The sequence below is a fragment of the Carcharodon carcharias genome, chromosome 7, assembly GCF_017639515.1.
Source record: "Carcharodon carcharias isolate sCarCar2 chromosome 7, sCarCar2.pri, whole genome shotgun sequence".
NCBI lineage: Eukaryota > Metazoa > Chordata > Chondrichthyes > Lamniformes > Lamnidae > Carcharodon > Carcharodon carcharias.
Window position 1 is genome coordinate 33,792,579 of NC_054473.1, and position 20,447 is coordinate 33,813,025.

The window sequence follows — 20,447 nt, forward strand, 5'->3', positions numbered from 1 at the left end:
AAACTGAAGCTTAAATCAACTTGACTCCTTTCCATGGAAATATAGTCTCAAAAATCTCAACAGAAGATCTGCTCTTTGCTGAAGCAGCTAGCCTCAAGTTAAAAAAAAGAGAATCAATATACTGAAGTGGTTTACTGCAACTGCGAGGAAATTATAAACATTCTAGCCACTGAGGTCTCAGAAGGAATAGGCTAGACATTATTTAGAGTGGAGTTCAAGTGTTTGGCTTTCACTGTCAGATCCACAAAGTGTAACGTACATCTGAAAACTCAATATGGGCAGACACACATGCTTAGCACCAGTGATTACTTTTGTAAGCTGCATTCATGTATTTAAAGCTGGATACATACACATGCTAGATGACTTTCCTGAGATGCCAGATCAAAAGTGCTTTGGTAGAATCTTTCACGAAGAGGCTGTGCCACATCACACAATTACCACACCACATCCTGTCAGCATCAGGAAAGCCAGATGTCAGAGGTCCAGAGGTTTCACACAATAACTGGCAGAGCAGACCCCAAGTTGTTGCATGAAAAACAATAAACCAAAAATATAGAAAACTGCCATTAATCATGCTAGAAAAAACTGTTCAATTGTTTACTGCTGTTCTCTACTAGATGTGGTGGACTACAGTGCTTTGACCCAATCCATTGGTCGCATGGCTACTTATCTTTAGCTATACCCTGATGCTTTTGGTTTTTATACACACAACCCTGTATTCTTGGTAGATAAACACTGGAGATGAAATTAAAGATCTGCTCCATAAAGGAAAATTGAAGCCCCTGCGAGTTGACTTAATTTTATATTCAATCAGTGAAGCTTGGTATTAGTATCATTCCTCCTTTCCCTTACAGGAAACACCAACTCCTAACAACCTGAACCATTAACTCATTCTCTCTTCACATATGCTGCCTGACCTGTTGAGTATTTCCAGCAGTTTTTATTTCAATTTTTCAGCACCTGCAGTATTTTGATTTTGCATCACAGGTCTGCCATGACAGCAGTCACTCCCATTATCTTCACTAGGCAGTGCTACGTTCTAAGGAATGCATGGTGCTTCACCCTCTTTGAGCCAGAATTCATCAACTGGCTTGATTGCTCAAGAAGTGGGGAAATGCCATGCCATGAGGTTAAAGATTATGGCAGTATATAATTCTGCTACTGATGTCGAGCTGCCAGTTGGGCTGCTAGATCTGTACTCAGCATGTACTATACTACATAATGATAAGATGCCCTCAAGATGAAGACAACATTTTTATATTCATATCAATTGTGTGGTGGCCATTCCTATCAATGCTAACACAGAGAGACATGTCTGAAACAAAAGTAAGTTGACAAGAAAAAGGTCTAGTAGGTTATTAACCCATGTTAGTTCATCCAACATGTAACATAGGCACAGTTTGTCTGCTATGTCTTGTGTTTCAACTGGTTTGGTCAGTGATGATATCTAGTAGCCAGCTTTAGTGGTAAACAATCAAGTGTTCATCCAAATTACATTCTGTGCCTGCCCTCAGAATGCCTCTGGAAATAAAGACTTTGAACGGCATCAAGCTTGCATTCTGAAATCGAGGTAGGGAAAAGAATGCTGCATCCTACTAGATTGAAAATCCTGGTAGACGATGTTCCATCCTATTTAAGAACACAAGAAATAAGAGGAATAGACCATTCAATCCCCCAAGCCTGCTGTGCCATACAGTATGATCACGGCTCATCCTCTACCTCAACTCCACTTTCCTACCAGCCTCTCAAATCCCTCGATTCTCTGAGAGACCAAAACTCTATAAATTTCAATTTTAAATATAATCAACAATGGAGCATCCACTGCCTCCTGGGGTAGAAAATTCTAATATTCACCACCCTCAGTGAAGAAATTTCTTATCTCAGTCCTAAATGATCATCCCTTATTCTAAAGCTAGTTCTAGATTCCCCAGCCAGGGGAAACAACCTCTCAGTGTCTGCCCTGTTAAGCCCCTTCAGAATCTTGTGGGTTTCAATAAGGTTACCTTTTATTCTTCTAAACTCCAAAGTGTACAGGTCCAATTTACTTAGCCTCTCATCAGAGAACAAATTCACTCATCCCAGGTACCAACCTGGTGATCCTGCGCTAGACCACCTGTAAGGCAAGTATATCCTTTCATAGATACAAAGTCCAAAACTGTGCAGAGTACTCAAGATGTGCTCTCAGCAAAGCCCTGTACAATAATAGTAAGACTTCCTTATTCCTGTACTCTAATCACCTTACAATAAAAGGCCAACATGCAATTTGCTTTCCTAATTGCTTACTGTACATGCATTGACATCATGTTTCTTGTACAAGCACACTCAAGTTCCACTGAACATGAACATCAACATTCAGAAATGTCAGGCTTCTTAACAAGTTTTTCTATTCTTACCAGCAAAGTGAAAGTCACACTTCCCCACATTATTCTCCATCTGCCACCTCGTTGCACACTTACTAAACTTTCCTATATACCTTTGCATCCTTTTTGTGTCCTCCTAACAGCTTACATCCCCATCTAACTTTGTACCGTCAGCAAACTTGGATACGTTACTCTCAGCCTCTTCGTGCATGTTATTAATATAGATTGTACACAGCTGAAGCCCCAGCACTGATCCTTGGGGCACTCTAGTTACAGCCTGCCAACTTGAAAATGCCCTGTTTATTCCTACTCTGTTTCTTGGCTGTTAACCAATCCATGCTAATATATTGGCCTAGATCTTGTCAGTAGCAAGACTGTGGGGCTCTCCGCTGACCGCTGTTAGGAACAATGTATAGCTTTAAGTTTAATTTATATTTTGTATTTGGGTATTAAGAAAAGTGAACCATGGTTTAGTTTTGTTTAGAGGATTTTGTGAGCTGGGTGCCATGAAGTCTAGGGCCCTGTTTATATACATGCATTTTTAATGAGGTTTTACAAATCTTGAAGTGAAGAGATGGGTTACCAATGGATTAGGAGTTCAGTGAAGTTAAAAATGTTTGAAAACACTGTGCTGATGCCCGGCAACATTGGTCCAGAGAGACACAGAGACAGGGAAACACAGAAGGGCAATCAGCGTATGTATACCAGAAAGTGCAAGCAGAAGGTCTAATTTCTCTAACAAGAAATCCTGCAAGCTTGTTAGGGAACTGAGTTTAGGGAACTCATGTGTTTGCTCTGAAGTTGAAGTAATAGTGTATTTAGGTATCGATTTTTGGGTGTCTCGGAGAGATACCATCTAAAGAAAAGCATCCAGTGAATGTTCAGAAGTTCGTCAGTAGAAAATTGTTTGAAGCTGATCTAAACCAAGCAAGAAACCTTGGTGTTGAGACAGTGGTAAATCTTCACCAAGGTTGTGTGTCTGTAAGGATTGCTTGGATAAAAGGAATAGTGCGACTTTGAATCATTTTCTGGTGTCTGTACTGAAACCTTTCCAACCTTATCTAATGTAATATAGTTCACTTTTTCTTGCTTAATGAAAGTTTTATACTGGCAGACTCTTGTGAATGTGCTCAGTAACTGACCTCCACAGTTTCCAAAATAATGTTAGGATCTACCAAGCCAGATTTCACTCTGGGATCAGACTTGTCCAGTATTATCAGCTGGGATCACAGCACTGCAATTAAAACTGTAGCCTTGCCTTTATGTGCTGGAGCTCTACAGACTACCCATCCTAGCCAGAGGGCACAGTCATCGTTGATGGCAGCCATGAGCGGTATTGGTGAAGCGCAGAAGCACCAAAACCACTCATCCTTTGATGTCAGCAACACAATGACATCCCATAAGGTCCAGCAGGCTTGCACTGTTATGGTGAGGTTTTTAAGTTTTATTTTAACTATTTTTAATCTGTCAAAGCCTTTTAATGGCTTTTATTAGTTTATATAACCTTAAGTCTTGACAAGCATTGAAGAGAAGTACATCAAATGAAATAAATGGTAAGGTGCATTAGGTCTCTTAGTGCATTTTTTTATTATTTGTTTACCCAATGGATTATAAGCAGACACAGTTGTTCCTAAATACATTCGGTCTCTGAACACATTATTTGTTTTAATTATAGAAGGGATTAGCAGTGGAATAGGGTCATTTACAAGTGGGGTGCTGATGTGGTGGACGTTTGGGGTGTTGATGGAGGATGGGTGCATAGGAGGCTGGGTGGTGTTTGGGGTGGTGGTTAGAGAGCATATTGTTAACTGTTCAGCAAGTTTACTTCTCAAGTAAAAACCTGATGCTTTCCTAATACATCATCTGCTATTAATCAGAAGATAGGGTAGATAAAAGGAATGAAAGGGAACCAGAAGATGTAGATTTGGATTTTCAAAAGCATTCAATAAGGTGCCATACAAAACATTAACACATGAGACAGGGACTCATGGAGTTGGGATTAATGTCAAGATTTTCTGATTGAATTTGTAGCAAACTTGAGGAGCTCACTGCTTTTGCATGTCAGGACCAAGAGGCAGTCCCGGCATACACACTTGTGGTACTTGCTTGTGAAATTTAAACTTCCAATGGGAAGAAATACACTACCCAGGACCCTGCATGGATGCCTCCAATGCTGACCCTGCTGTTGTAGACTTGCTAAATGCCCTGAACTTGCCCAGAAAATTACTCCATGATACTCCTGCTGTTAATCATGTTGGGCCCGGGTAGTGTATTTTTACTCCAAATCTACATCTACTGGTTCCCTTTTATCTACCCTACAAGTGACATCCTCAAAAAGCTAATAAATCTGTCTAATACAATTTCCCTTTCATGAAACCATGGTCAGGATATTTAGGTCAGTGATCTGAGGGCAGGGCCTACTCTCCAACGTGTAAAATGATGCGGGATGACATCGGGTGGAACTCCCGACGTCACCCCGTGTCATTTCAATTTTCAGGTCGGCGGGGGCGCAGCTGAATCAGCTGTGCACCCGCCTACCTGTCAACAACCTATTGAGGCCATTTACAAAGTAATTGAAATAATTAATGGACCTACATGTCCACCTTAAGGTTGGCGGGCAGGCTGGGAGTCCTGGTGGGCTTCAGAAAAAGCATGAAACCTCAACTACGGGCGGGATGAGGTTTCATGAGGGTTTTTAAAAATGTAATAAATATTTGATTAAAAGTGATGGACATGTCCCAACTCATGTGACAGTGTCACATGAGGGGACACGTCAGGGGAATTTTATTTTTGCCCCTTCACCATTTTTAAATTTGGCGCAGTTCTCCCCGAGGCAGCACTTAGCCTCACAGAGCTCAGTGCGCTCTTTCACGCGGGAGTGCACCACGTGAAAGAGTGCACTCTCAGCTGAAGGAATCCCCTCCACCCCACCGTCCGCACAGGGAGTGCATAGCGCTTCCTGGCGGACATCACACTGGGCAGGCCTTAATTGGCCCGCCCACGTAAAACGGCAGCATGCCCCCGATCGGGGGCGCCGATCGGGGGCACACCCGCACGCGCCCACTCCTGCACTCTTCCCCCCCCCCCCCCCCCCCCCCCCCACAAACGGGGGGGAAATTCTTCCCATGTTGACTTTGTCTGACCATACTATGATTTTCTAAGTGCATTAAGACTTCCTTAAGAATAGATTCCAACATTTTCCCAACAGCTAATGCCAGGCTAATGGGGTATGTATTCCCCTGTTTTCTCTTTTCCTCCTTTCTTGAATAGCAGTGTTATATTTGCTAACTTTTAATCTGCAGAGGCAGTTCTGGAATAGAGAGAATTTTGGAAAAAATCATCCCAATACATCTACTATCTCTGCAGCTACCTCTTTTAGAGCCCTTGTATAGGCCTTCATATCCTGGTAATTTATCAGCTTTTAGCCCTTAGGTTTCTCCAATACCTTTTCTCTGCTGATATTAATTACTTTGCATTCCTCACTCTTGTTAGCCTTTTGGTTGTCCTCTATTTCTGGCATGTATTTTGTGTCTTCTACTGTGAAGGCACACATTGTCCTTTATCACCACCACATCCTTGTCACTCTGACTTCAATAACTTGCTGCACCATGGTGCCATAGTCAATTTTCCCACCCACCCAGCAATCATTGTTCTCATTCACACAGGTAGCAAATGTCCCGTACCTGTTGATCGAAGTCAAAGACTGAGGCTACATCCCAGATCTCCCTACCTGTCTGATATTCAGTCACACCCTCCTGTCATGAACACTGACCAACTCCAAAGTTCACTTCATATAAGAAGTGTGACAACCTCCTGAAACCAAGTGTCAAGGTAACTCTATCTCTCCCTGATCCCCTGCAATATCTGCAGCTCAGGCTCCAGTTCAACAACTCTGAGCCAAAGATGCTCAAGCTGCAGGCACTCACCATCAATATGGTTGTCCAGGATTGCAATCTTTCCACAAATCCCATATGTTGCAGTTATGGTACACCGCCTGCCCTGCTACGTCTGTCTACCCTTATTTATTTGATTAGTTAATTAGTTACTAATTTAGTAAAGTAATAGAAAGCCACAGTCTCTTAACTTGGAGAGATACAAAAAACACTTACCAGCCACCAGAGATAGAAATAATAAAAACCAGCACTTCTTCTCCCTCTGCACTGAGTTCCCATTTGCATCAAATTTCCGACTTTAGCACCCGATTTACGAAGTTTCCTGTTCCCTGATCACTTGGCGCTTCTTTGAAATGCTAAAAATTGCCAAGTCCTTTCTAAATGGGAACATATCTCAAGGGTCGCTCAAGGGTTGTTCCTCATGCATCCATGGGGCAATGCTAAGCCCTCCAAGGAAGGAGGGGATGCATACAGGATACTCACAATAGTCTGCAAACATCGTAACCTCTCATCCCTTAAGGATATTTGAGTGAATAGGCCCCCAACAGCAATACATTGGGCTCTAAAACCCAGATAACAAGAGGATAACAACACAAGGAACCTTGTGTTCTCACTGCAACATCTAAAACAGGAATGAGGCACAGATGATGGTCTACTCCAAGCTGACAAGATGACACTAAACACCCAATTTTGTCATAATTCCAGCTTATTTTTTCTGAGAAATGGCTGATTGTTTATGTCCACCGCTGCTATGGATGAGGAAAACGATACAGTACCGTAGCACCACACCTAGTTTAGCATAAGGACAAGCAGATTTCAAGAATCTATATCTTATCGCATCTGCCGTGCACTCCCCAGCACATCCTGTAAAGAGACCCAACCTTCTGCTTCCTCAATCCTATTCTGTCCAAACTATTGACAACATTGTTTTTTATTCATTCATGGGGTATAGGTGTCACTGGCTAGACCAGCATTTATTGAACATCCCTAATTGTCCTTGAGGTGGTGATGGTGAGCTGCCTTCTTGAACCACTGCAGTCCGTGTGGTGTAGGTACACCTACAGTGCTGTTAGGGAGGGAGTTCCAGGATTTTGACCCAGCGACAGCAAAGGAATGGTGATATATTTCCAAGTCAGGATGCTGAGTGGCTTGGAGGAGGGAACTCCCAGGTGGTGGTGTTCCTATGTATCTGCTGTCCTTGTCTTTCTAGATGGTAGCGGTCATGAGTTTGGAAGGTGCTGTCCAAGGAGCCTTAGTGAGTTCCTGCACAGCATCTTGTAGATGGTATACACTGCTGCCACTGCATGTTGGTGGCGGAGGGAGTGAATGTTTGAGGATGTAGTGCCAATCAAGCGGGCTGCTTTGTCCTGGATGGTGTCAAGCTTCTTTATGGTGTTGTTGGACCTGCAACTCATCCAGTCAAGTGAAGAGTATTCCATCACACTCCTGACTTGTGCCTTGCAGATGGTGGTCAGACTTTGGGGAGTCAGGAGGTGAGTTACTCTTTGCTGAATTCCTAGCCTCTGACCTGCTCTTGTAGCCACAGTATTTATATGGCTAGTCCAGTTCAGTTTCTAGTCAATGGTAGTTCTTAGGATGTTGATAGTGGGAGATTCAGCGGTGGTAATGCCATTGAATGCATTACCATCACATGTCAAGGTAACCTAATGTCAACGTAACTTCCCTTCCCAGGCCCCACACTAGCTGATGTTGTTAACAGTTCCTTCTCCTAGGACACTGTCTTCCCCGATCCAAACCACATACCTCTCTTCAAATCTTGCATCATCACCTCTATTATCAAAACTCAATTTGCAAGCTATCAACCCACCTTTTCCAACATTCCCTTCCACTCCAAAGTCCTTGAACGCATTGTCACCTCCCAAATTGTTCCCATAACCCCATGCTCGAATTGCTCCAAACAGGTTTCTGGCCCTGCCAGATTATTGAAACAATCTTGACCAGAGTCACAAAGGCATGCTTTGTGACTGTGACCAGGCTACCTTAATCCCTTCTCGCTATCTGTAGCTGACCACACAATCCTTCCCCAATGCCTCTCTGTTGTCCAGCAGGGTGGAAGTGTCCTTGCTTTTTTCCATTTTCATCTATTGAGCTGTAGCCAGAGAATTGCCTTTAATGGCATCTGTTCACACTCCTGCAATGTTACCTTTAGAATGCCCAACAACTATCCTTGGCCCCTTTATATTTATCATCTACTAGCTATCCCTTAGCAATCATGTGACAGTAGAACAGTTGAAAACACATCAGATCCATATGTATGCTGATGACACTCAGCTCTACCTCACCATCACCTCCCTGAAGCATTCTGCTCTCCTTGATTTGCCACAGTTTGATCAATAACCAATTTTGGATGGTTGTTGAAGGTCAAACGTTTTAGCCACAGGATAGGACTATAGTAGTTCCTCAGGGCAGTGTCCCTGGCCTAAAAATGTTTCAATGATCTTCCCTCCATCAGAAGTGCAGATGTTTGCTGATAATTGCATATGTTCAGTCCCATTCACAATTCCTCTGATAATGAAGCAGTCTGTGTCCACATACAGGAAGACATGGACCACATTCAAGTTGATGTATGGTGCAAATGTTACTTGCCACACAAGTGCTGGATAATGACCATCTCCAACAATAATGATGAATCTAACAGCTCCCCTTGACATTCAATAGCATTACCATCGCTAAGTTTCCCACCCTCAGCTTTCTGGGAGTCAGCATTGACCATAAACCCAAATGGACCAGCTACATAAAAATACTGTGGTTACAAGCATAGGTCAGTGACAGAGTATTCTGCAGCAAGTGACTCACCTCCTCACTTCCTGATCCTTTCTACCATCTACAAGACACAAGTGAGAAATATGAGGGAATACTCTCCACTTGTCTGGATGAGTGCAACTCCAACAATGTTCAAGAAGCTCCACACCTCCAGGGCAAAGCAGCCTGCTTGACTAGCATCCCATCCATCATTCACTTCATCCAACACTCGTGCCTATGCACAAGAACTTGCTAGGGCTTCTTCAATTGCACCTTCCAAACCCATGACCTCTATCATCTAGAACAAGGGCAGTAAGGCATATGGGATCACCATCACCTGCATGTTCACCTCCATTTTATTGCCATCCTGATTTGATATTGCTGCTCTTTCATAGTTGCTGGTTCAAAATCCTGGAACACCCTATCTAACGGCACTGTAGGAGTACCTACAATACACAGACTGCAATGGTTCAAGAAGACACCTCACCACCACCAATTAGGCAATTAGGATGGGCAATAAATTGCTGGCCTTAGCAGAAATGCCCACATCCCATGAACAAAGTTTTAAAAATCCCTGCGTGGCCTTACCCTTCTCTATCTCTGTAAACTCCTCCAGCCCTCAAAGCATTTGTGACCTCGGTACTCCTCTGATCTGGTGTCATCTACTTCCTTCTACTTCAATCTCTCCATAGCAGCTAGGCTTTTGCCTAAGCTCTGGTATTCTCTTCCCAAACTTTGCCAGCATTCTTACCTCTTGCTCCTAAGACGTTTCTACAAACCTACCTGTTTGGCTAAACGTCATTTGTCCTGATATCTCCTTCTGTGGCTCAAAACTACATTTATTGATATCGCTTTTACTATGCTCCTTGGAAAGTTTTACTACATTAAAGATGCCATATAAATGCAAGTTGCTGTTGCGTACTATGGTAACAATAATAATTTATACTTTAAGAAAGTCACTGTGAAGGAAATACTGTTGTTAGCTTTCCTGTTGTGCAAAGACATTTAGGTAAGTAGCTGCATGTATCAACAAGGTATTTTCATATCTCTGATGTCATTGATATACTACAAATTGGCTGACAGCAGGAGGCACATCCTGATGGGTGCTGGAAAGGTCATGGTTTATGGAAATATTTACAATAGTGCTAGAATCTTAATTGGCAAATGTGGTGGCCTCAACAGGTGAAACATGACAGTAATAGCTTCCCATTTTACCCAAGTACTTTACTTCAGAATACTGGTGAGCCTGAATCTCAAGACTTTCCCAAGGGTGAGTGTCACATCAATCTAGAATTTCCCTCAACTGACATTTCACAACAAGTATCAAACAAAAAATACTTGCAGATGGAAAAAGCTTCTCCCCAGGACTAGGAGGAAAGGATGATAATTTTGAAACAATTATAACTCTAGAAAGTACATACCTACAACACTATTATTTCCTTAGCCTCAACATGAAGAATTTCTAGCAAAGGTTCTCTTTTAATTTCATCTTTAAATTAAGTTTTCCACATTAGCCATAGCCTGGTACAAATCCATAGGGGTTCTTTTAATTATGAACAGGAGAAGAGACTTACTTCCAGCTTCCATGAACACCTCTGGTAGGTAAGTAAAGCCACTCACTGGTTCCAATGGATTACCACAGCGTGCATGCTCCCCAGGACGTTGAAGGTTAATTACCGTCTTTATATCATGCCTGAAGCAGGGAGTACAGGAGTCAGATGCTAATTGAAGCATTGATCAACAGTTAAATATTTGCATTTATATAGTGCCTTTTACAATCATTGGAGATCTCAAAGAGCTTTAGAGTCAATAAATTACTTTTGAAATCTAGTCACCATTATTAGACAACACAGCAGCTAATGTACACACAGCAAACTCCCACAAATAGCAATGTGATTACAAGCAGACAATCTGTTTTCTCTGATGTTAGTTGAGGGATAAGTGTTGCTCAGGACACCCGGGATAAACTTTTTTAATAGAAACCTTATTCATTTCTTTACACCTACGCCTGCCGGCGCACACAAAATTATATTTTACTGTTTCTTGTGACTGAGCTCGTGGCTGCAAGTATGATTTCATATACAAATTACTAGCCTCGTATTGAGAAATAAAGGTATCCAATAATTAGAACTCAGATACTGAATTGAAGTTGTGTTTGGAAACTTAGTACATTTAACACAAGCTCATGCAGTCTTTAAAGCCAGGTCAAATGACAGAGGGGAATCAGGGCATGCTGCATCCCTGCAAAACCCCTGTATTAATAATCCTGAGCAATGCATCTAATGAAACAAAGGAATTCATATACTTCTCATTATCTGGATGTGAAAAAAATTACAAAACATTGAAGTGATTTAATTTTCATAATATGATATACAACTATAATCTATAAAGAATGAAATCCAGTTAGTACAACTATTCATGTTTAGAAACAGCTTTTTGATACTGTAATAGTTCCTTAAAATGTACTCTTTTCTACCAAAGGGATATTCAATTATATAGAAACAAAAAATTTACAGCACAAAAGGCAGCCAGTCATGTCTAAGCTAGTTATTACTTTATTTTAGATATTACTTCATCACATTTCTGAACTAGTAGCTGAAGGGTCTACATCCAAAACATTAACCAATCTTTTCTCTTTATTAATACTAACAGACCTGCTGTTTATTCCCAGTACTTTTTAAACTTTAGATTTCTGGTATTTACAATTGTTCTTTTTATTTCTAAATGTTTTCAATGTGAGGATTTAAAATGAGTTAAAATGTTAAGAAAACAGGCATAACTTGTTTGCTGTAAAATATATATTTATTGATAATGGTGACATTGATTGTGCTGAAGGAAGTCTTACTGTTCTGTCATACTCTGAGAAATAAGTTATTGCTTTCCATACTGCTTATTCCTTATTGCATATTCCTTATTGCTCTCAGTTTTTTCCAGAGTGTTGGTCATTTCTGTTGTGGCAGTTTTGTCAGTGAGGAATTTTGAAATCCCAGTAATTATTAATAAGCTACTTGCACTGTGTGGTGGAAACAAAAATTCAGCTTCAATAGTACAGATTTTCAACAAAGGCTCATCCAATTTTTGGACATAATTTCAGCAAAATTGTTGGGACAGATCAGCTTTGAAATCAACTGTGATTCCCTCATAGTTAAATAGCCTGCAGATCCTTATTGTTTGAACTTAGATATTAAAAATGATCACCTAGGTAAAGAACTTAATGACTAAAGACCTCATTAAATATATCATAGCACATGCCATATCCTAGTCTGCAGATGGAATAAGGAGAAATGTGGAAAGATGTAAGTTGTCTCTCCTAAAAACTGCACATTCGAAACATCTACTCCAGCTAAAGGATACCTTTTAAATTGTTCAATAATGCTGTATTTTTCAATAATTTCAGTGGAAGGACGAGCCATTGCCAATATATTGTCAGTAATCCTGCACATACAAAAAAATTTGTTAGGATAAACTGTGCATAAGTTACTCTGGAGGCCAAGTACTCTACTTGCTTGCCCATTACTTACAAAGCACTCAGCAATTCATCAACAATTAGATGATTTCACAGATAGGATGTACATTTCACAATGTTTCAATATTGATGCCACAAATGAACAATAATGTTTTAAAGTCTGAAAGTCTAACAATGATATTCTCTTATCTTGAGTACATCCTGAAAACGTTTGCTATTGTTATACACTTTAAGAACAAGTTTGGAATAACTTAACCATGACATGTCTGATCACTTAAGTGCTGCTTCGTCTGACCACAGTTTGACAAAGTTTTAGTTTTATCCAAAACTTGCAGCAACTCTCTGCATACTTAGACACCCTTTGCGTACGAACAATTGTTCAAGAAAAACCTGACACCCTCAGGGTGTGTGGCTCACTCCTGGAAAAACACAAATCACCAGGGGAGGGGTGCTGGCAAGTAGGGATGTCCGTTAAGATTGTTGATTCTCTAGCCTTCATTTGCATTTTACCAAGTTGGCTCTAGCTTTTCTCCTGGTGCTGACAAACGTGAAAAACTCACTCAATGCTCATTTTTGGAGTCTGAGGGGAAAAACAAAATGAGGTAGCAATTACAGAAGAAACAGTATACTTTATGCACGACTATCTTTTGTGCCAGAATGGTAATGCAAGTGGGAATAACTTTATACTAAGCTGCCAGTATGGTAATAGTAAAGCCCTTTATTAGCAGCCTGTTACGAGTTTGTGATCCAATAGCTTAATACAGTGGTAAAACGATCTGCAATCATATACATAAAATATATACAGTGTTGCTATCAAGAAGTCGAGATACTGGTTTCATCATTCAATTTACTTTGATAATTATTGAAAATGGAAAACAGATGCAAATTAATAACTTCTGCTTAAATATCAATGTTTGATAAGAAACAGTATTATTATAACAAAAAGGATTCAATTTCAGTTTAGATGCTAGTTATAAACTTTGCTACTGTTTTCTATGGCAGCACTTAACTTTTTGTAATTACTCCCTAGTATCCATTATTTTCTACAATCCTTTATATGCCATTGTATGCTTGTATATTAAAAAAGACCAAAGGTAAATTAAAATTAGTGAGGATTGCATTAATTTGATATAAGATGAAATCATCAGTGCATGAAAAACAGCAAAGAATCACTGGCACTGGAGCGTGAACTCAACTGCGTGCTGAGTGTTTGGTGAGTTGCAGGAATCTTAAATATCTTTCTAAAAATTTAATATTGTTTATATTTAACATTTAACCGCAAGTACTGCTCAAATTCGAAGTCTCATCCAGGGGCCTAAGCAGCAAGATAGAAGCTATCCACTGGCAGCAGTTGTAAATAGTTAATTAAGGAAACTAGCTTGAACTTATTTTTCTGTACCTGGGCTCAGCTAGTTCCTTTGCTCCAGAGCATATAAATTCAGGCATTCTCAGTGTGACCTCAACGGACTGCTGAGAGTTTAGTGAGGAGGGGAGGGAGGTACTCTTTTGCTTTTTCTAACTGTTTCACCATGCAGGATTTGGTTCTTACCCCAATACAGGGTTGTTTGGTGAGTATCTGATTAAGGTCTATTTTATTCTTCAGGTTTAAAGTGGTACAGGAATTTGTGGTAAGATTAATAAAATACATAATATAAAATAAATAATTGGAATAATTAATTAACTAAAACACATAAGGATGGCAGGACAGGTAATGTGTTATGTGGGAGCTCCTGGATACCAGTACGATTCAGGGCAAACACATCTACAATAAGTGTCTGCGGCACAAGGAGCTTCAGCTCAGAGTCACTGAGCTGGGGCTGAGCCGCAGACACTGTGATGCATCAGGTAGGAGGAAAGTTACCTGGATGCTTTGTACCAGGAAGTGGTCACACCCCTTAGGGTAGGTTCTTCTGATTTGGAAGGTGGTCTAGGACAGGAGGGTGTGACTGCGAATGAGGGAGGTAAGGGGGCCCAGAGGGCAGGGGTGCAGGAGTGTCGGCCTCTGCAATTGCCCAACAGGTTTGAGGTTCTTTCAGTTTGTTTGGATGAGAGTGGGGGCTGTAGGATGGATGAGCTGAATGACCATGGCACTGTGGTTAAGGACGCTATTCAAGTGGGGGGGAGCAAAAAGGAATGTCGTGGTCATAGGAGGCGTACAATGAGGGGGATTGACACTTCTCTGCAGTAAAGGGCGAGTGTCCAGATTGCCAAGTTGCCTGCTTGGTGCCAGGGTTCAGGACATTTGCTCAGGGCTTAAGAGGAACTTAGTGAGAGGGTGAGGATCCAGTTGTCATGGTCCATGCAGCCACCAACAACATAAGCAGGATGAGGAGGGAGGTTCTGCATAGTCTCAAACTAAGAATCAGAACCTGAAAAGTAATAATCTCTGGATTATTACCTGAACCACGTGCAAACTGGCATAGGGCAAATAAGATTAGAGAAATGAACGTGCGGCGCAAAGACTGATGTGGGAGAAATGGATTCCGGTTCGTGGGCACTGGCACCAGTACTGGGGAAGTGGGGTCTGTACCGTTGGGACAGTCGACACCTGAACTGTGCTGGGTTGGTGTTCTAGCAAGCCACATAACTAAGGAACTAGAGAGGGTTTAAACTAAATAGTGGAGGCAAGGGATCAAAAAGGGAAGGTGTGGTAAACCAAAGAGTAGAGATAAGGCAAGAGAGAAAGGTACAAATATGGGAAATGATAAACAGACCGTGACAGGCAGGGATGGTGAGTACAGATCTAAGAATAAATCAGCAGGTAAGGCTAGACGTTACAAAACTAAAGGACAAAACTAAAGGCTCTGTATCTGAATGCATGTAGCATTCGAAACAAAACAGACAGCTAATAGTGCAAATAGAAATAAATAAGTACTATCTGACAGCCATTGCCGAGACATGGCTATCGGATGACACAGATTGGGAACTGAATATTGAAGAGTACATGACATTTCGAAAGGACAAGGAAAAGGTGAGGGGTGGCTCTGTTAATTAATGATGGCATCAGCACATTAGAGAGAGATGATCTAAGTTCAGGAAACCAGGATGTAGAAGCGGTTTGCGTTGAGATGAGAAATAATAAAGGCAAGCAGTCACTTGTGGGAATGGTGTAGAGGCCCCCTAATTGTAACTACACCGTAGGACAGCGTATAAAGGAAGAGATAATGAGAACATGTCAGAAAGGTACAGTGATAATCGTGGGGGATTTTAATCTATATATAGGCTGTAAAAACCAGGTGGGTGAAGGTAGAATAGATGGGAAGTTCAGAGAACATTTTCGGGATAGTTTCTTAGAACAGCACTTTCTAGAGCCAACCAGAGAGCAGGCTATACGAGACCTGGTATTGTGCAACAAAATAGCATTAATTGATAACCTCATTGAAGGCACCCTTAGTTAGCAGCAATTATTAAATGATTTAATTTTACATTCAGTTTGAGGGAGAAATGAGTGGGTCCAAAACTAGTATTTTAAACTTAAATAAGGGCAATTATGAGGGCATGACAACAGAGTTAGCTAAAGTAAACTGGCAAATGAGGTTAAGGGATAGATCAAAAGAGATGCAGTGGATATTTAAAGGGATATTTCAGAATCCATAAAATAGATACATTCCAATGAGAAGGAAAAGTTCCATGGGGAGGACCCATCATCTGTGGTTAACTAAAGAAGTTAATGACAGTATCACACTTAAAGAAAGCTTATAATTGCACAAAGACAGGTGGTCGGTCAGAAGATTGGACAGAATATAAAGAAAGAACGACAAAAAGATTAATAAGGAGGGCAAAATTAGAGTCCAAGAGAAAGCTAGCTACAAATATAAAGACAGATAGTAAGAGTTTCTATAGATATTTAAATAAGAGTTAACAAAGTGAGTGTTGGTCCTATAGAAAGTGAGTCTGAGGAATTAATAAGGAAAATAAGGAGATGGCAGATGAATTGAATAGGTATTTTGCAACAGTCTTCCTGAACATGATACAAGCAAGATCGCAGAAATTTCTATAAACCAGGAAATGGAAGGGAGGGAGGAACTCAGGAAAATTACAATCACCAGGGAAATGGTATTAAGCAATTGTTGGAGCTGCAGGCTGACAAATTCCCAGGTCTTGATGGATTTCATCCTGGGGTCTTTGAAGAAGCGGCTCGCGAGATAGTTGATGCATTGGTTTTAATTTTCCAAAATTCACTAGATTTAGGGGAAGTTCCATTAGACAGAAAATAACAAATCTAACTCCGTTATTCAAAAACGGAGGGAGACAGAAAGCAGGAAACTACGGGCCAGTTAGCTTAACATCTGCCACAGGGTAAATGCTAGAAGCTATTATTAAAGATGTTATAGCAGGGCACTTAGTAAAAAATCAAGGCAATCAGGCAGAATCAACATGGTTTTGTGAAAGGGAAATCCTGTTTAACCAATTTATTGGAGCTCTTTGAAGGAGTCACATGTGCTGTAGATAAAGGGGAATTGGTGGACGTACTGTACTAAAAGCTCATGGTGTAGGGCGTGACATATTGGCATGGCTACAAGATTGGCTGCCTAGCTAACAGGGAACAGTTGGCATGAATGGTTCTTTTTCTGGTTGGTGGGATGTAACCAGTGGTGTACCACAGGGGTCGGTGCTGGGGCCTCAACTTTTTACAATTTATATAAATGACTTGGATGAAGGGACCGAAGGTATGGTTACTAAATTTGTTAATGACACAAAGGTAGGTAGAAAAGTAAGTTGTAAAGAGGACACACGGAGGCCATAAAGGGACATAGATAGGTTAAGAGAGTGGCAAAGATCTGGCAAATGGAATATAATGTGGGCAAATCTTAAATTGTCCATTTTGGCAGGAAGAATAAAAAAGCATATTATCTAAATGGTGAGAGCTTAGATTCAGAGGGATCTGTGTGTCCTAGTGCATGAATCACAAAAGACTAATATGCAGGTACAGCAAGTAATTAGGAAAGCTAATAGAATATTTACTGCAAGGGGAACGGAATACAAAAATAGGGAGGTTATGCTTCAGTTCTATAGGACACCGGTGAGATCACATCTGGAGTACTGTGTACAATATTGGGCTCCTTATTTTAAGGAAGGATGTAAGTGTGTTAGCAGTTCAGAGAAGGTTTACTAAACTAATACCAGGAATAGTCTTTTGAGGAAACGTTGGGCAGGCTAGTCTTGTATCAACTGGAGTTTAGAAGAGTAAGAAGCAATGTGATTGAAACATATAAGATCCTGTGGGGTCTTGACAGGGTGAATGTGGAGAGGATGTTTCCTCTTGTGGGAGAATCTAGAACTAGGAGTCACTGTTTAAAAATAAGGGGTCATTTATTTAAGACAGAGGTGAGAGAAATTTTTTTCTTTGAGGATCATGAGTTTTTGGAACTCTCTTCCTCAAAAGGCAGTGGAAGCAGATCCTTTGAATATTTTTAAGGCAGGGCTAGATTGATTCTTGATAAGCAAGGGAGTGAAAGGTTATCGGGGGTAGGCGGGAATGTGGAATTCAGGTTACAACCAGATCAGCCATGATCTTATTGAAAGGTGGAGTACGCTTGAGAGGGCGAATGGCTTACACCGGCTCCTAGTTGGTATGCTTGTATGTTGGTGTCCCACATATTTTATTATGCGCACCTTGAATTTTTAACACTTCTACTACAAAAACAAGTTGGTATTCTCTGAACCTACAATGGTGTAAATTAGACCATAAGACGTAGGAGCAGAATTCGGCCCATCAAGTCCGCTCCGCCATTCAATGAGGTCATGGCAGATCTGATAATTCTCAACTTCTCTTCCCTGCCTTTTCCCCATAACCTTTACTGATTAAAAATCTGAAACAAAAACAAAAATTGCTGGAAAAACTCTGGTCTGACAGCATCTGTGGAGCGGAAGACAGAGTTAATGTTTCAAGTCCAGATGACTTTTCATCAGAATTAAAGAGAAATAGAAATGTGATGAAATATAAGCTGTTTAAGGGGGGTGGGACAGGTGAAGCTGGATAGAGGGCTAGTGATAGGAAAGGAGAGATTGCCAAAGATGTCATAAACAAAAGGTCAAAGGGGTGTTGACGGTGGTGATATTAGCTAAAGGATGTGCTAATGGTGACATTAGAGGGTAGAAAGCAGGATGAGCAAGTGACCCTGGCCCTAGTGGGGGTGGGGTGGGGGGGAAGGAATCAAAATAGGCTAAAAGGTGGAGATAAAACAATGGATGGAAATAAATTTTTAAAATAATAATAGAAATAGGCAGGAAAAGAAAAAAATATATAGATATATAAAATATGTAATAATTATTCGAAAAAAGGGGGTGACTATGGCGGAGAGAGTTCTTGATCTGAAGTTGCTGAACTCAATGCTAAGTCTGGAAAGCTGTAGAGTGCCTAATCGGAAGATGAGGTGCTATTCCTCCAGTTTGCGTTGAATTTCACTGGAACATTGCAGCAGGCCAAAGACGGACATGTGGGCATGAGAGCAGGGTGGTGCGTTGAAATGGCAAGCGACAGGCTTACAGGCTGGTTAAATCTTAAATGCCTCTGTCTTGCACACAAACTCCTTTCTGTTTACACTTAGCTTCCCCTTGAATGTAAATTTTCCATTGTATTACTAGGTTTTTTAATTTTACCTTTCCTAACAATAATCCTTTCATTCCACCAATTTTATTAGTAATATTAACACATTGCTTGGCATCTCAGAGCTAGGTGCAAGGTTTTACCCATTCTTTTGGATGGTTTATTTAAAAATGAAAATTACACTTTACCTTTTAACTTACTTATGTTTATCTAATTAACATCTCAAAACTACCATGCATCAAAGCACCCAGACTAGCTGGCTTTAATCCAATTAAGACACACACACACACACCCTACAATTCCAATTTAAAAATAATTTCCAATAACATTATAGACATTAATATCTCTTCATGACAGGCATGATTTCCCCTTCATGAAGCCATGTTGACTCTGACTGATTATATTACACATTTCTAATGCTCTGCTAGCACATCCTTTATAATAGACTCTAACATTTTCCCAATGACGGATGTTAAGCTAACTGGCCTATAGTTACCTGTTTTTTGTCTCCCTCTCTTTTTGAATAAGGGTGTTACATTGGGAGTTTTCCAATCCTCTGGGACTTTTCCAGAATCGAATGATTCTTGGAAGATTACTACCAGTGCATCTGCTATCTCTGCAGCTATTTCTTTTAAAATCCTAGGATGCAACCCATCAGCTCCAGGGGACTTATTGGCCTTTAGCCCCATTAGTTTCCCTAGTACTTTTTCTCTAGTGATAGTTATTGTATTTATTTCCTCCCCACCTTTTGGCCCTTGATTATTTAGTATTTTTGGAATGCTATTTGTGAAGACTGATGCATCAACTCCTCTGCCATTTCCTGGTTCCCTATTATTATTGCGTCAATCTCATTCTCTAAGGGAATGTTCACTTTGGCCGCCCTCTTTTTTTATATATTTAAAGAAGCTTTTACTCTCTGTTTTTATATTACTTGCCAGTTTACCCTCAAAGTTTATTTTCTTCCTTTTTTTTGTTGGTCGTCTTCTGTTGGTTTTTAAAACTTTCCCAATCCTCTGGCTTACCACTAATCTTTGCCACATTGTACGGTTTTTTCTTTCAATTTGATACACTCTAACTTCCTTGGTTAACCATGGATGGTTTATCCCTTTCCTAGAATCCTTCTTCCTCATGGGATATATCTTTGTTGAGAATCATGAGCTATTTTCTTAAACGTCTGCCATTGTTCATCAACTGTCTTTTCTGCTAAACTCCTTTCCCAGTCCACTCTAGCCGACTCTGCCCTCATTCCTTTGTAATTACCCTTAAGTTTAACACAGTTGCTTCTGACCTAAGTTTCTCAATCTCAAAACTGAATGCTAAATTCTACCATGTTACAGTCACTGTTTTCTAGGGATCATTTACTCTGAGATCATTTATTAAAACTGCCTCATTACACATTACCAGATCCAAAATAG

General features: G+C 40.6%; 1 protein-coding gene across 6 annotated transcripts in view; it reads right to left on the bottom strand.

Moving 5' to 3' along the window:
• Positions 1-20,447, bottom strand: part of ptpdc1a (protein tyrosine phosphatase domain containing 1a) — a 153,769-nt gene that overhangs the window by 37,893 nt on the left and 95,429 nt on the right. For 5 of the 6 annotated variants that reach the window (XM_041192411.1, XM_041192414.1, XM_041192412.1 and 2 more), the window contains 2 exons: positions 12,371-12,451; positions 10,591-10,709 (listed from right to left, as the gene is read on the bottom strand). In XM_041192411.1, coding sequence (XP_041048345.1) covers positions 10,591-10,709; positions 12,371-12,451 — 200 coding nt within the window. Of the gene's footprint in view, positions 1-350; positions 503-10,590; positions 10,710-12,370; positions 12,452-20,447 lie in introns of those variants that run through there. The other variant, XM_041192417.1, reaches the window with a different exon arrangement.